Source organism: Parus major, chromosome 19 (genome assembly GCF_001522545.3).
Source record: "Parus major isolate Abel chromosome 19, Parus_major1.1, whole genome shotgun sequence".
Taxonomy (NCBI): Eukaryota; Metazoa; Chordata; class Aves; order Passeriformes; family Paridae; genus Parus; species Parus major.
This window is the reverse complement of record NC_031787.1, coordinates 4,051,913-4,066,889: the sequence shown is the minus strand read 5'-3', so window position 1 is coordinate 4,066,889 and position 14,977 is coordinate 4,051,913. Positions and strand designations below refer to the sequence as shown.

The 14,977-nt window shown below is 48.5% G+C and overlaps 2 protein-coding genes across 6 annotated transcripts in view; one reads left to right on the top strand and one right to left on the bottom strand.

The window, feature by feature from the left end:
• Positions 1-962: 962 nt before the first annotated feature.
• On the bottom strand, positions 963-3,836 carry PEX12 (peroxisomal biogenesis factor 12). The gene is made up of 3 exons (XM_015646639.3): positions 3,677-3,836; positions 2,745-3,289; positions 963-2,077 (listed from the first exon to the last, which is right to left on the bottom strand). Exons 1-3 carry the CDS (start codon positions 3,800-3,802, stop codon positions 1,678-1,680), a joined length of 1,071 nt encoding a protein of 356 aa, XP_015502125.1. The 5' UTR covers positions 3,803-3,836; the 3' UTR covers positions 963-1,677.
• Positions 3,837-3,915: 79 nt separating this feature from the next.
• Positions 3,916-14,977, top strand: part of AP2B1 (adaptor related protein complex 2 subunit beta 1) — a 76,710-nt gene continuing 65,648 nt past the window's right edge. For 2 of the 5 annotated variants that reach the window (XM_015646638.3, XM_015646635.3), the window contains exons 1-5: positions 3,916-4,023; positions 8,182-8,239; positions 10,207-10,312; positions 12,231-12,366; positions 13,892-14,137. In XM_015646638.3, coding sequence (XP_015502124.1) covers positions 8,203-8,239; positions 10,207-10,312; positions 12,231-12,366; positions 13,892-14,137 — 525 coding nt within the window. In that variant the 5' untranslated portion in view covers positions 3,916-4,023; positions 8,182-8,202. The other 3 variants (XM_015646636.3, XM_015646637.1, XM_033518957.1) reach the window with 3 other exon arrangements.

The window sequence follows — 14,977 nt, the reverse complement described above, 5'->3', positions numbered from 1 at the left end:
GCAGTGCTGGGGGTGAGTGTCCCACGCCTGCCCAGCTTCTCCCTGAGCAGCAGACAAATAGTATAGGAAGGATAACAGGAAAATAAACTTATCCTGAGAAGGAATCACCAGTCAAATGCTTATTTATGAGTTGGTGCACTGGAGTCACCAGGACATTAACAAAAAGTAAAAATGGTTTAGAACCTCAGAAAATCTCGCACCTCAATGTGATCTGTGTGTTCTTACTGGCTCTCTGAAGGAAGAGAAGTATCTTCATGGATCCCATAGCTACTGGAGAAGAGAGAAATGAGACAGTTTCTATTATTATTCCATAGTGGCAAAGTAGAAGGGTCAGGGATACAGAGATAATAAAGCATCAGGAACAAATCTCATTTATTAGGTGTTTTGGGGAGATTCAAATTACTGCATTTCCCCACATTATTCAATAACCTTGCTCTCCTGCTTACAGGTGAAGGAGGATATTGGAGATTCTTATCTTCTGAAACAGAGCTAAAGTGGAGGGAAAATGAGACACCTGGCTCAGTGGATTAACTGTTAGAAGGTGTCTCTTAATCTGGAAAGAGCAGAGTGGGGTCCTGTACTTTGTGCAGCAAACTTTGCTCTTGTGTTCTCTGAGCACTGTCACTGTGATATCTGGAGCACTGCTGCTCCCTAGAGTCAGAAAAACAACCTTCCATCCTGAAAAATCAGGTGTCAAACAAGAGCCAACCATGTCACACAGGTTTTCTTTCCTCCTGTGTTCAGTGGAAGGATGTTTTCTTCTGATATGAATGTTCTACATGGCTGGGCTGGAATAATTGCAATGTAATGCTTGGACATTAAAGATCCTCAGCCTAAAGTGCTAATCTTACATCTACTATCATCATGTGGAAAGGTGAAAGCAACCTTAGTGTTGTCTCTCTTATGTAATTAGAACCCCCAGAGGAGGAAAATGTTTTTCCAATAACCAGAAAATAATTAAATTAGGTTCTCAATCAGAATTTTGCTTTATAAAAGCAGATAATAATGAATGCAAAGACTTATTTAACAATAAACCACTCTCATCAGCTGGCAGTTTTTTAATCTGTTTTGTCATTTTCTCTCTTGTGCAGAAAATGTCACATTCCTCTTGTCCATGATTGACTTGAAAGAGTCAAAAGTCTTAATTTAGAACCGTTGATGGGAATTAGGAGGGTGATGTTCTCAATTCTGAAGTGAAGAGCCTGAAAATGCAGGAGACTGAAGAGCAGAGGTTTAAGCCCATCTCCACTTTTGACAAAGCCAGAGCTCACCCTGAGCAGCACGAGGACCTGGGAAGATGCCCAGTGAGGAAAAACCTGCCTGGAGAATTTCCCTACCTCTTTAATTTGCTGGCTCATGCCCTCAAGCAGGACCAGTGCTGGTCTTTGATCCTCACATCTGCATTCCTCTTATCCAAATCAATGTTTCCTCCCTTTCAGCTGGTCTTTTAAGGCATTTCTGTACTGGCTGACAGGCTGGGGCTGTGTGATCCCTCTGCAACTGCCAGGATGTTTGAACAGCTTATCAACAAAGGGCAGAGCCTTGCCAGAATGTGCAAAGGCAGCAAAGCTGATGAACCACTGAGTTCAAAGGCGCTGTGGAGCTCACCGATGAGCACGGCGGTCTGAAGCCTTCCATGGGATGTAGAAAGAAGTGCTGGATGCTCCTGGGAGCCTTTCAGCTCTCAGGGGAGTAGAGTTTGACCAGGTGCTGCAGCTCTGTGGCATAGCCTGTGACCGGGCAGCGCTGGTGAGCCTTCACGTAGCCGTAGGCGCAGCGGTAGCAGAACACGAAGCCGGACGTGGCCAGGGCCGTGGCGTTCACGCGGACCTTGCGGCACAGAGGGCACACGGTCTTCAGGCTGGGCAGGAGAGCTGAGCTGGGCTCGTGCTCCAGGTGCACGGGGGGTGGGGGCGTGGGGAGCGCTGTCAGGGACTTGATGGTCTCCTGGTTTTCTGAGGAGTACCACCAGTCCAGGAACTGGAGGAAGAACACGCTGACGGACAGGCCGGTGGACAGGGAGAAGGCAATGCCACCCAGGGCTCTCCTCAGGGCTGACTGCACTCGTGAGGTAAAGCTGGAGTAGAGAGAAGCAGGGAGAGATGGTTACTACTGCACATTTATCCACCTAGAAACCATGGGGAAAAGCCCTTGGGGAATGACTGCTTCACACAGCTCCTACATGCTAAGTTAGTTGGTGAGCGTGCCCCATGTTTGCACTTATTAGGATGTTTCAGATTATTTTTTTATTTTAAGGAAGATCCAAATCCTGATTTTTTCAGAAGTCTTAATCAGAAGAATTTGGATTAGAGGATCCTGGACCACAGAGTGTTTCACTCCTGGATCACCATTTCACAGGGTATTCAGTGTGACCATGACTAACTGCTGCTTAGGAAAATCAAATAAATATGTTTCAATCCTTTCAGAAATGTTGCTGCAACTGCTGCCTCTCCTTTGCTGGAAAAGTGCAGGGTAAAGGCTTGATGAACAGGAAGAAGGCTTGCATGCCCCAAAACACCCCCAAACTCTGAAATTTTATTACCACAAAATCATTTCAAGCTAATCCCTGCTACTGGTTTCCTTATTTTCACTCACAAGGCACCCTCTTGGAGCACATTTTCTCAGAGCAAACTTTCATCTTGAATTTTTGGAGAACAAGGCACTTTTACTTGCAGCATCACCTCTAAATTTACACACCAACAGAACCCCCTGGAGAGCAACAGCTAGGCCAGGTTCTGCCATACCTGTGTGTTTCACTTGAGGTGGTTTCAGCCCATTTCTTCTCCAGGGCCTGGATATCCTCTGCAGTCAGTCTGACCAGGCGGACACCAGCCAGCTTCAGCATGGGGGAATGATGCTCAGCCTTGCCCAGGATGTAGCCCAGTTGCTGGATAAGAAACCAGCCCTCCCAGGTCATGTTTACGTAGGGGTAGGCAGCTAGAAAGGCTCTGTAGAAGCGCTTCCAGGATGATGAGGGAGGGTGGATGGAGTACTCATCCTCTTCCCTCAGACTGGACACCAGCTTCTCCAGCTTTCCCTTCAGGTAAGGAACCAGAACCAGCAGGAGCAGAGACTTCCAGTGCTGCCTCTTTGGCAGGCCAAGTGTGGCCAGAGATTGCTGTTTGCCATCTCCCATGGGGACCCTCTTCAAGCTATAGAAGTTCTCAGAGAAGGATGCGCTGCACCTGGCCAGGTAGTGCTGCTGGAGCAGCAGATCCAGAAGGACGTAGATCTCATCAAACCAGTGCCAGACGAAACCATATCGGGCAGGATTTGACTCAGCAAGCACCTGTTGCGAAAGGGACATGAAACGGGAGGAATCAGAGTGGTTTGGGTTGGAAAGAGTATAAAAGATTATCTGGATCCAGCCCCTGCCGTGAGCAGGGACACCTTTTATTATGCCAGGCTGCTCCAAGCCCCATCCAGCCTGGATTTTAACACTCTCAGGGATGGGGCTTCTCTTGGCAACCTGTGCCAGGGCCTCCTCACCCTCACAGGGAAGGACCTGAAAGCGGAGTAAAGAACTAAATTATAAATTACAGCAGCTATAAATGACGCCTCTAATCCTCAACGCAAGCCAGGTGGCTCACAACTGTCTCGCTGCCTGGGAGTGCGGCCGGAGTTACAGGCCAGCCGCCTCTCCTCTCCCTTCACCCGCGGCCCGCCTCGCCCTCACCTTGACCAGGTGCTGCAGGGCGGGTTTCACGGCGGCCATCAAGCTGTCCTGGGCCACGGCCTCGAACACGGACGGCCGGTCCCCGCCGGCCGGGGCGGCCGTGAGGTGCGCGCCCACCTCCGCCATGACACCGCCGCTCCGCTCCGCCGCCAGGGGGCGCCTCCTCCCCGTCCCGCCGGGTGCCGCTCCGCTCCGCCCCCCGGAAGCGCGGGCCGCCGGCGCTCCGCCCGCTGCCGCCGCTCTATGGTGCCGGGGCGCGGCCGCTCTGGGCGGGGGAGGCTTCGATCTCGCTGCTCGCGAGTCCGCCCGGCCTCTCTGCTTCCGGTTCCGCCGCCGCCCCCGCAGCGGTGAGTCCGGTCCGTGAGTGGGGCCGGGGCTGAGGGCACCGGGAGAGGTGGGGGGGGCGCTGGGAGGGGATATGGGGAGCGGGTGAGGGGCACTGGTGGGGTATGGGGAGGGGGGACTGAGATAGGGCGGGTAGGGGCACTGGTGGAGAATTGGGAGGGGCTGGGGGGAGCCTGGAGGGGCACTGGTGGAGAATTGGGAGGGGCTGGGGGGAGCCTGGAGGGGATATTGGGAGCGGTGAGGGCAGTGGGGGGGGCTGGCATAGGGTGGGGAGGGGTGCTGGGAGGAGGTGTGAGGTACTGGGGGGGTACTGGGATAGGGCGGGGAGAGATGCTGGTTAGGGAGGGGCTGGAGGGTGATGGGAGGGCCCTGGGAGGGGATGGTGGGGGGGTTGGCATAGGGTGGGAAGGGGCACTGCGGGGTGGGTACTGGGGGGAGGTGAGTGATCCTGGGAGAGGGAATTGGAATGAGGTGGGAGAGTCGCTGGTGAGGCTCTGGGAGTGGCTCTGGTGATGTACTGGAAGAGGATGGGGAGCCACTGGGAGGATTGGGCAGGTGGTTGCAGAGAAGCTGGAGAGGCAAGAGTGAGGAGTGGGGTCAGTGGGCCCTGGGGTGGGGTGGGGCTGCTGGGGATGGGGCTTGGTGGGATGGGAATGAGCACAGTAAGCTACCGGGATCCTGGTGGGAGCAGGCAGGGATAAGGACTGGGTGCTGGCAGAGGGACTGGCAGGCACTGCTGGGACTGGGAGTGCTGGGGAGGGGAGCTGGGATTTGTGGGGAGTGCTCCTGTGACTGGGAGTACTGGGAGAGATCTGGGGAATGGTGCTGAGGGGGAAGGGCTGGTGGGCAGGGGGCTTGGGGAGAGGTACTGGGATGCCAGTCTGGGATGTGGGTCGGTGCTGGGAGTCCTGCAGGAGATGTGGGAGGGGCTGGCAGCAAAGCTGGGATGGGGCTTCCACAGAATGGGGAGGTGATAACGGAGGAGCAGATGGAATGGGGACCACCAAGGGGGTGTTTGGTTTACCAGCATGAGTTTGGGGCTGCAGGCACAGCTCTCCCTCTGCCATCCACATTCCACTGTTGTGTTTATCTTCCTGGTTCTCCAGTGGCCCTGGGCCACACCTGGGTTGTCATGCAGCTCCTTGAAAGGCTTTCCAGGAAGAATGGGTGGCACCACTTACACTGGAGTTAAGCCAGGGATCACTTGAGAGATTTAGGGATTGATGGTTTCAATGTCCAGGAGCTTAGGTCAATCCCAAAGCCCTTAAACCTGCCACCCTCCTGTGTGGGGTCAGTGCTGGGGACCGGGTCAGGCTGACTGGAGTCATGTGTGGGGTCAAGCAGGTGTTGGTCAGACCCAGGGTCAGGTTTTCTGTGTGGTTTTGGGCTGAGGAGGCTTATCTTGCTTTGGTTCAGTCTACATTGAAAGGTTAAGCCATTGTTTGTAGCGTTTACCATTGCTGGAGCTTTCTGGAGCAATTCTTTTTCATCTCTTCTTGTTTGCTGGGGTTGGATCAGGAGGAGCCTTTTGCTGTCAGCTTTGTGCACCTCTTACCTGTTTCCATCTCAGCAACTGCTGGGCACAGAAAATAGTGAGGAGGGGGCAGTCTAAAGTAGATTTTTCTTCAGAAAATACAAGACTGTGCATGGTTCTAATTTACCTTGGCTCTCATTGGTTTAGATTTGTGTACAAGGAGCTGGTATTTTCTGCAGTCACACAAACAGCAGTGTTTTAAATATCTGTTCTGGTTCCATTTGCTGTAAAGCATGCTGAGATGGTTAGTGATGAGATAATACCCAGTGCTGCTGGCAGGCTGTCTCTGAACAGTGTGCAAAGCAAGCTCTAACACACATGAAGCAGCAGTCTGTGTGCTTGTGAGAAAAGGAGCTTTATCCTGTGCTGCACTTGGAATAGGGCAGTTTGGTTATTGACCTAAGTCAGCTCTCATTTACATCTGTCAAAGGAGGCTGGAAAGGCACGAGCTGTGCTTGGCCCTGTCTGAGTGTTTCTAGGATTCTTCATGTTTCCAAGTATATGAAAGGAGAAAACAAAATCTGAAAGGAAAACAACAAAATACCCTGCACTTAGGGTTTAATGACCATCTCTGGAATTCAGCAGGGTGCTTTCCTCTCTGTGTGTAGCTTTGTGCAGCTGGGCTGATGTTTATGGTGTTTGGGTAGGGTTTTTTTTCCCCACCCTCGATTTTCTCTCTAATCTGCTGCTCTGGCCCCAGTTAAAGCTGTATTAGAGCAGCTCAGCTGAGATGTGACCCTGGATGACAAATCCCCACATAATGCAAACAAAGAACATCGAGGCCACATTCAGTGCTTTTTGCATGGCACTATGCCAAACACTCTGGCAGAGAAAAACATTTTAAGTCCTCCTTTTAAGCTGAGCTCAAACCCGAAGGACTCTGTCAGCAGTAACATTGCAGCTGAACACAGACTCTGATTTTAATTACAAAACAAGCTCCACAGCAGCCTCTGCTTTTGGGGGGTGGGGGCTGTGAGATTTTTGTTCATAAAATTGCACTCATTGTGGCTCATGTGGCTTTCCCAACCCAGCCTCTGTTTTGGAAGGAGGTTAAACCTCATCTGCATGAGGAATGTGTTTCCAGAGTTGTCTCCAGGCTTGGCAGGAGCAGAAAGGGAGAGAAATCAAACCAAACCCAGTAATTCAGTCTAATTGGATGAGGTGGAAACCAGACAGGCACAGGGCAGGCAGCAGCTCCAGGAAACTGGGAAAAGCAACAGGTTGATCCTCATCCAGATGTTTGGCAATTGGGACAGGATGACCCCACGAGAAAGGGATGGAAATTGGGGCATTACCCCTCAGCAGCTGCTGGGAATTCAACTGCTGGGGTATTAAACTGATCCAGGTGGATGGGGGAAAAGGGAATGGTGATGGCATTGGGGTTGGTGAAGGGATGAAGAAGGCAGGGGTTAAAGAACAGCGATGTGATTGCACTGCTGGGCAGTCCTGGAGTTCAAAGCTGTGCTGGTCCTTTTGTTGCTGAGCCAGCAAGACCTGCAAGGCTTAGAGGCAAGACAGGCAGCATTTAGGGAACAGATGATTTACTGCTTTGCTGGCAGCCCTTAAGGTCATGGAAGGATGTGTAAGAAAAGGGGAATTGGGGCAAAAAAAAATAGAAAAAGGAGGACAGAAATGATAAAATCCTTTTTGAGATGGTTTTAAGGTCATAGCTCCTAGCAGTGATACAGACTTTCATTAAAAGCAGCAAAACTGCCCATTCCTCTGCTTGTTGTGAAAATTGTTTCATATTTGTCACAGAGCTAGCAATTGTAAGAATAAAATTATGGATATTCACATATGTTTAGGTAATCCCTGTATTCCAAGGCATTAATTTAGTTCTGTGGAGCAAGAGAAGTGCTGGTGAGACCACTCTTGTCGCTCTGCTGACCACTTGATGCTCCAACAGCATTTTTCCATCCTGTCCATAAAATAAAAAAAATAAAAAAGCAAAGCAGCACTGAAATAATGAGCTTTGTGTATGTGTCTCAGAGGTGGGATGTCAGATCTTGGCAGAGAAATATTTCAATTTCAAGCTTGAGAGAACTGAAAAGTAATGGTTTTTCTTTTCAAAAAAAACCCACTGTTTTGCATCTGCTGGGAACAAAAGGAGGGAAAGGAATGAAAGGCCTGGGGGTGGGTGTTGCAAGTGGGGTTAATTGTGCCTTCCATCAAGATGCAGCACTGGCAGATATCGTTAGGGGGAGATGACAGTTTCCTTTGTCTGAAACATGGACTTCTCACTGCCAGGCGAGACACTGGATGTGTTTTTCCTTGGAAAATGAATCTGTGCACCCAGGAAAGCCAGCTGCAGAGCACACCAGCATCTGCTGGTTATAAGGAGTTCCAAAAATGCCTTTTGCCTGCTGAGAAGGAGAATTTAGGAAGCTGAGCTGAGCACCACTGCTGTGTTTTTACCAAGCCTTTTAAATCCCTGGCTTTGCCAAGTAATGCCAGCAGCAGGTGCAGGATGAGGATTGGGGAACTCGTGCCTGTGGATGTGAAGCTTTTGCTTCCTCCTTCACTCACCAGCCGTCCTTGCTCTGAGTTCCTGCCTCACAAACTGGCTGTTGCCACCAAACAGCATTTGGAGCTGACTTGTTCTTTTTTTTATTCTTCATATTCTCAGGTGTTTTAAGGAGCTGGAACCATGACGGACTCCAAATACTTCACGACCAATAAAAAAGGTTGGTGTTGAGCTGGTGCAGTGGATTAGAGGTGGTGGGTGGCTATTTTTACCCAGCTTTTTTAACTGCATGCAGGAGAACTTGTGCTTTCCTGGTAGCTCTGTCCTTGTTTCTCTCTTCTTAATCATCCAGGGAGAAACTTTCAAAGTAGGTCACAATGGTGACAAAAGACAAAACTGGGATATTATACATTTTTATGATGCACAAAATGACCCAAATTACTCCTCTTTCAAGGATCAGAAAGCAAAACATTGGGATTTGAGTGCAGATCTGGCCAGAGACAAAGTTTTTGTTATGGGCTAACAAGTGCCAGACTGAGGATGGTTGTCAGTTTGGGGATCACAGGATTAAGTTGATGTGAAGAATTTAATATTTTGGGTATATACATCGAGCAAACATAATGGGTTTTCCTGCTGCCATTTTCTCCAAAGCTGCAGGTGCTCTGTTTGACTTTCCTCTGCCTTTTCTGCAGGTGTGGTGGTTACCTCGCCTCAGGACAAACTGCTGCCCTTAAAAATGGGACTCCTGGAAAGGCTCTTTGGGATTATTTTACTCATTCAGCTGTTTCAGAACAGGGCTTGTTCTGCTGAGACTGTCCCAGGCAGATTTTCTGACCTGTTCTTGAACACATTGTTGCTGAGTGCAATTTAAACCTGATGATTCTCCAGCAGATGTGGAAACTGGTTTGCATTAACCTCCCCTTTGCAAAATGGCTGAGTGCTCCCTCTGAATTCCTGCCAGTGAAAAAACCCACATTGTTGATCTATTTATGTGTCATTAAGCTTCACAATGAGCTCATAAACGAAGCTAATGCAGTTGGCATCTTTTGAAGGAGCAGCTCAGAAAGTTGAGAGCTAAAGGTAGCTTTTTGTGTGCTGGCTGCAGGGAGCCAGTCTGGGCTGGGTGAGAGCTGGAGCCGGCTCAGCTCCGCTCCAGGGCACGAGCTGTGGGTGAGTAATGCCAGGCTCTTCCTCAGGCAGGAGGGATGACGAGTGGTCTCTGCACTGCAGCAGCTTCCCTTCTTTTTTGGAGTCCCTGGCAGTCTCTCTGTGTCAGATTTTAATTAGTGCTGCTGCTCTGAGCAAGAGTAGGAATGGAAAGTTGGTGCTAGAATTTTGTCAGGGATATTTTGGTGTTTGTAATGTGTGCTGAGGCTGTGGTTCCCTGTGGGAACGCTGCTGGCTGTCCTTCCTGAGGAAAACTTTCTGTCTGTTGGGAGCATTATCCTTCTCATACCACTGCCTCTGTCTGGAACAGGCCTGATAAACAGCCTTCTGCACATGTTGCTTTATTTTATAAACTTGATTGCCACTTTGGTGACCCAGCCTGAACTGGCTTTCTACACCATCATATCTGGAAAAATTAATGCTGTGGAAAAGGCTGCTTTGGGAGCCTTGAAATCCAGGCAGGCTGTGTTACATGCAGGTTTTGTTAATGGTAGCTCTGTCTTTTTAGCTTTTTTCCACTGGACTAAACACATGCTGTCCTGTTTCAGGAACCAGAGCATTTGGGCTCCACTCCAACTTTCTCAGGAAGAAGGCAACGATGAGCAAAACTTAAAAGTCTGGGCAGAATTCCTAGCTTGGTTTGTTTCTTGCAGGCACGAATCTGGCATCTCCAAGCAGCTTTTCGTGCTGGTTATATAATGGTTGCCTCAGAGAAACAGACACTCCCGGGATGTGATTTGGTGTCCTGGAGGTGGGAGAGCTGCCACACGCAGCATGGTTCTTGTTTGTGGCATTTTCCTCTGCAAGGTGTAGTCATATCAGTCCCTTGAGTGTTGCAGCTTTGTTTCTCAGTGAACCATGTTCTCCACAAGGTCTGACAGCTTCCAAGTGCTGCTGAACCAGTTTTATGGCAATAACAGGCCAAGAAAGCAAAAATTCACTCTTGAATTATCCCTAAAACAAGACCCTTTTCTCCTCCTGAGAGGTTCAATCTGTTTGGTTTTTTTTGTCTCATCCCAGGAGAGATTTTTGAACTGAAGGCTGAACTCAACAATGAAAAGAAAGAGAAGAGGAAAGAAGCTGTAAAGAAAGTTATTGCAGCCATGACCGTGGGGAAGGATGTCAGGTAAAAGCAGCTTGTACCTGTGGCAGCTCAAGTTTTCCTGGGACTCAGTGTGGTGACAGATGTCCATGGAACAGCTCCTTGGCACCTTGGTGAGGATGGCTGTGTCCTTGCCTGTGCTGTGCCTGAGTCACAGGTTTCTCAAACTCCTTGCTGTCACTGAAAGCAAGAGAAACAACTGTTTTCAGTGTGGGTTTAGCTCAGTGCCAAGAGCCCTTTTTATTTAAAACATACCCAGAACTCAGCCATTTTGTATGTCACTTCAGGTGATATTTTTCTTGCTGCTTGCTGTCCTGGATTTTAGTGTTACAAAGGTAATTCCAAGTTTTTCTTAGCCTTATCTGGCACAGCATAAATTTAAGCTGTGTTTTAAAATGGGTGATTTAAAAACTGAACCTGTGTCTTACTGCAGCTAGAGGACACTGGCATTTACTGTCCCCAGTACTGTTTTCTGAGAGAATCAGAAAAACCTGTTTGAGTGAATGCTTTCTCCCTCCCAGCTTCTGTTCCTGGAGCCTAGAGAGTCAGTAATTCTGGATTCACTGCAGCGTGGTCTGTTGCCACGGAAATCAATATAAGGTTGCAAATTCAGCATCATGACTTCATCACAGAATGAAGGAACATATAAACTGAAAGGGAAAAAAACCCTAATCTTTTAGCAGCATTTACCCTTCACCTTTAAGATCCACACAGCAAACCTAGATGCTCCAGAATCTTTGTGTAACTTCCTGTGTTATTCTGCAGTGCTGTTTACAGATGGCTGTTTGACATTTGAGTGAAACCCAGCTTGTCAGTGTTTAAGCTTCTAATCACTCTGGACTTTGCTAGTCTGAAATTTGGCAGCTTCTTCATAAGTGTCCTGCATGGTCAAAATACTTTAAAGCAATTTTTTTTCCTCTTGTGGGTTCATTTCCAGGCCCAGCATGGTAGAATATTCTTGCTTGGTGAACTCCCCAGTTAAAACAGATTTAGGAAATGGCATTAGTTTTCACTTCCTCCTATGTTAAAGCCATAGAAGAGGTTAAATTATTATTATAAATGCCATTGCAAACTGCTTTGAAAGGGAAGGTGACCTTTCAGTAAACAACAGGGTGCTTAAAGTGGAACTGCAGTTTTTCTGGCTTCCTTGATATTGTTACTGTCCCCTTTGCATGCCATGCAACCTCTGTTTTGTATTTTTTGGGTGGGGGTGTGGATCTGGGGGAGGGCAGGAGTGCTCTGCAGAGGGATCTGGACAGGCTGAGCCCATGGGTTGAGGCCAATGGTGTGAGGTCCTGCACTTGGGTCACAGCAACCCATGGAACATTCCAGGCATGGGGAAAAGCAGCTGGAAAGATGGAAATGGACCTAGGGGAGCTGGTCAGCTGTGGCTGAACATGAGCTGCTGTGTGCCCAGGTGGCCAAGAGAGCCAATGGCACCTGGCCTGTAGCAGGACCAGGGCAGTGATTGTCCCTCTGTGCTGAGCACTGCTGAGGCCACACCTCAAATCCTGGGGTCACTTTGGGGCCCCTCATGACAAGGAGAGCATTGAGGGGCTGAAGTATGTCCAGAGGAGGGAATGGGCTGGAGCACAGGTCTGGTGAGGAGCAGCTGGGGGGGCTCAGTCTGGAGAAAAGGAGGCTCAGGGGGACCTTCTCCCTCTCTGAACTCCCTGATGTGAGGGTGTAGTTTGGGCTCAGCCCCTTCTCCCAGCTGACAAGTTACAGGATGAGAGGAAATAACCTCAAGTTGTGCCAGGGAGCTTCAGATGGGATTGTAGCAGGTTACCCTGGGCAGTGGTACCATCCCTGGAAGAATTTTAGGTGTTTAACTGTGGCACTTGGGGACATGGTGGTGGCAGTGCTGTGGGAACTGCTGCCATTTCCTAACCTAAACAATTCTCTGATTCCATCCTTGCTTATCCTTGTGTTGTGTATCCAGCTCTCTGTTCCCTGATGTTGTCAACTGCATGCAGACTGACAACCTGGAGCTGAAGAAGCTGGTCTACCTGTACCTGATGAACTATGCCAAAAGCCAGCCAGACATGGCCATCATGGCTGTCAACAGCTTTGTGAAGGTAACCTGCTCCCCTGGCACATCAGGAAAGGCTCCAGCACAGTGGCTGCCAGCACATCTCTTTGTCCATCAGCTTTTGGGAGCTTTATCTCTGCTTTGGGGCTGGGCTCGTAGAGGAGGGTGCTGAATCCACTAGATCTTGGTCCTTTCCCTCAATTGCTCCTCCTGGTTATTGCAGAGATGACTTCAGCAGCCCTGTAAGCCTCTTACAGAACTCCAGGGAAAGCTGCTTCTGTTGTTTTACCAACTTCTGGTATTGGAAAGCAGACTTTATCTGTTTCATCTTCCAGCCTTTGTAGTATCTGAGACAAGGATATCAGACTTCCTGTTTGAATGTTCCAGCTGTGCTCTGTGTGGAAAACCTTTATCTCTGGTGAAACTGAGAGACAGTTCACTGGAAAAACAACAGCCTGATTGCTGGGTTGCCTCTCCTTATCTGGGAAATGTTATTTCAGTCCCATGTTGTGCAAGATAAAACCCAGTGCTTAGAAGAAGTTTGAGACTCCTTTCAGAGTGTTATAAAATTTGAGACACTGGGGAATAGGATTGAGTTTCAAGTTTCTGTTGTGGTTCTTGAGTCAGAAAGAGGTGAGAAGACCCAAGCTGAGAGGTCTTCTCCTTCTGGCCAGAGAAGATGTCCCTGTCTTCCTCTCTGGAAAGAATATTCTCCATCTTTAAAGTGCAGTTCTGTTAGAATGGACTAAGAAAATGATATTTTCCATCTCATGCCCTGCAGAGGAAAGCCTGGTGTCCCTTTTGGCAAGCTGAGGGACAGGTGTTAGTGAAGAGCAGGGTGTTGATGCTGGTCTGCAAAAACTCAGCACTTCCCAGTTCAAGGTGTGGAATGGTAGGATGTGTCACTTCTCTTGCAGGTTTTAAAAGTAGTTTTTCAGCTGCAGGAAATTAGAACAGTGAGAGGTAAATGCTTTTGTGTGTCATTCTGTAGCCATCCTTTTACAGGTTGGTTTTGGAGGAGCTCAGAGATGTAGATGGATTGGATGCATGGAAAACTACGTAGGCTTGGAGTAGGAAATGCTGTATTCCTGTCTGCCTTTTTCCTCTTTAGAAAAGCACCTCTAGATAAGCCTTTGCTTAGTACTTCATCTGTTGTAACTTAAGGGGTGTTTGTGCTTGGCTTTTAAGAAATAGGCCTTGATGACTGTTGCGTTGTGTTAATTGTTGATTTTTTCCCATTTTATTTCTTGCTCCTTTAGACCAGGAAGGTTGGAAATCAGTAAATTACTTTGTCTGTGGTGAGATTTTGGGTGCTGAGAGCTGCCTCTCCAGCTTAGCTGTTGGATCATGTTGAAAGCAGCTTTGCTGGGAGAATACAGGGACACCTAGATGACAATTTTACAAGATGGAAGCATCTTGAGACAGCGTAAAATGTTTCTGTGAAGCAGCAAGTACCCTTTTATCCCTGATCTGAAATAATTACCCAACTCTTAGCACGTAATCAGGGAGATGCTGCTTAAGAGCAGCCTGGTTGTGGCTGCAGGTGCAGATGTGTTTATGTTCTGGTGCAGGACTGTGAGGACCCAAACCCCCTGATCCGCGCGCTGGCCGTGCGCACCATGGGCTGCATCCGCGTGGATAAAATCACAGAGTACCTGTGCGAGCCCCTGCGCAAGTGTCTGAAGGATGAGGACCCCTACGTGAGGAAAACTGCAGCTGTCTGTGTGGCCAAGCTGCATGACATCAATGCCCAGATGGTGGAGGACCAAGGATTCCTGGATTCCCTGCGTGACCTGATTGCAGACTCCAATCCCATGGTAACGTATTCCCGGCACGTTGCTTGAGTTTGTGTTGTTCGTCAGTCACAAATGTGAAAGGTTCTCCACTGCAGCTGCTGCACTGGGGTGGTTTTGTTGGTTAGAGAACACTTGTTGGCTCAGAAAACAGTAAATATCTTCTGTTATTTGATCTGTTTGGGTTTTTGCCTGACTTGAATGCTGCAAAAGCGTAACTTCCTGGCCAGGTGAGTCAGAAGAGCAAGAAATATGTGATGCTGCTGCCTTGGTGACAGCTTGTAGCTCTTATTTTCCTGCAGGCTTTGGCTCTTCTTGGAATAAGAGTTTGGATGAGTTCATTTGCTAGTGCAGATAAATCCACTGGCTTGTAATGAGTGGAGAAAATCAATGCTAATGTTTTTAATAAAGTTAAATGAGTCGTCAGAGGAGAGGTGGAGATCATGACCAAGAATTTCACAGGAGTAAATTACCTACTAAATCAGCATTTAATTATGCTTGATGAAGGGTCCACTTCCAAGCCAGGTGTCTCCTGCTATTATTTTGTGACTAAAAGGTAATGGCCAAGGAATTGAAGTGCCTCAGTGCATCATCCTTTCATTTAACACTGTTTCCTGCTGGAATCCAGGGAGCATACCAACATCATCCTGACCCTTAGCAGGGAAAAAAACTCAGTTTAAATCAGAGTTTAAGAATGTGCTGCTATTTTAGCTCTTTTAGGGAATGGACTCTGGTTAAAAAAAAATAATCTCAAATTATTAGGGCAGGGTTAACAGCTCTTTCTCTGGTGCATGAGTCAAACCACAGAATTTCTGTCCTGCTGTAGTCTTTGGGCACCCGAGCTAAACCAAGTACAGGTGATAA

Coding starts and splice junctions, on each gene's coding strand:
- PEX12 (XM_015646639.3), bottom strand. CDS start 3,802: ATGGCGGAGGTGGGCGCGCACCTCACGGCCGCCCCGGCCGGCGGGGAC. Junction 3,290..3,676: donor CCCTGCAGCACCTGGTCAAG/GTGAGGGCGAGG, acceptor CTTTCGCAACAG/GTGCTTGCTGAGTCAAATCC. Junction 2,078..2,744: donor ACCTCAAGTGAAACACACAG/GTATGGCAGAAC, acceptor TCTCTACTCCAG/CTTTACCTCACGAGTGCAGT.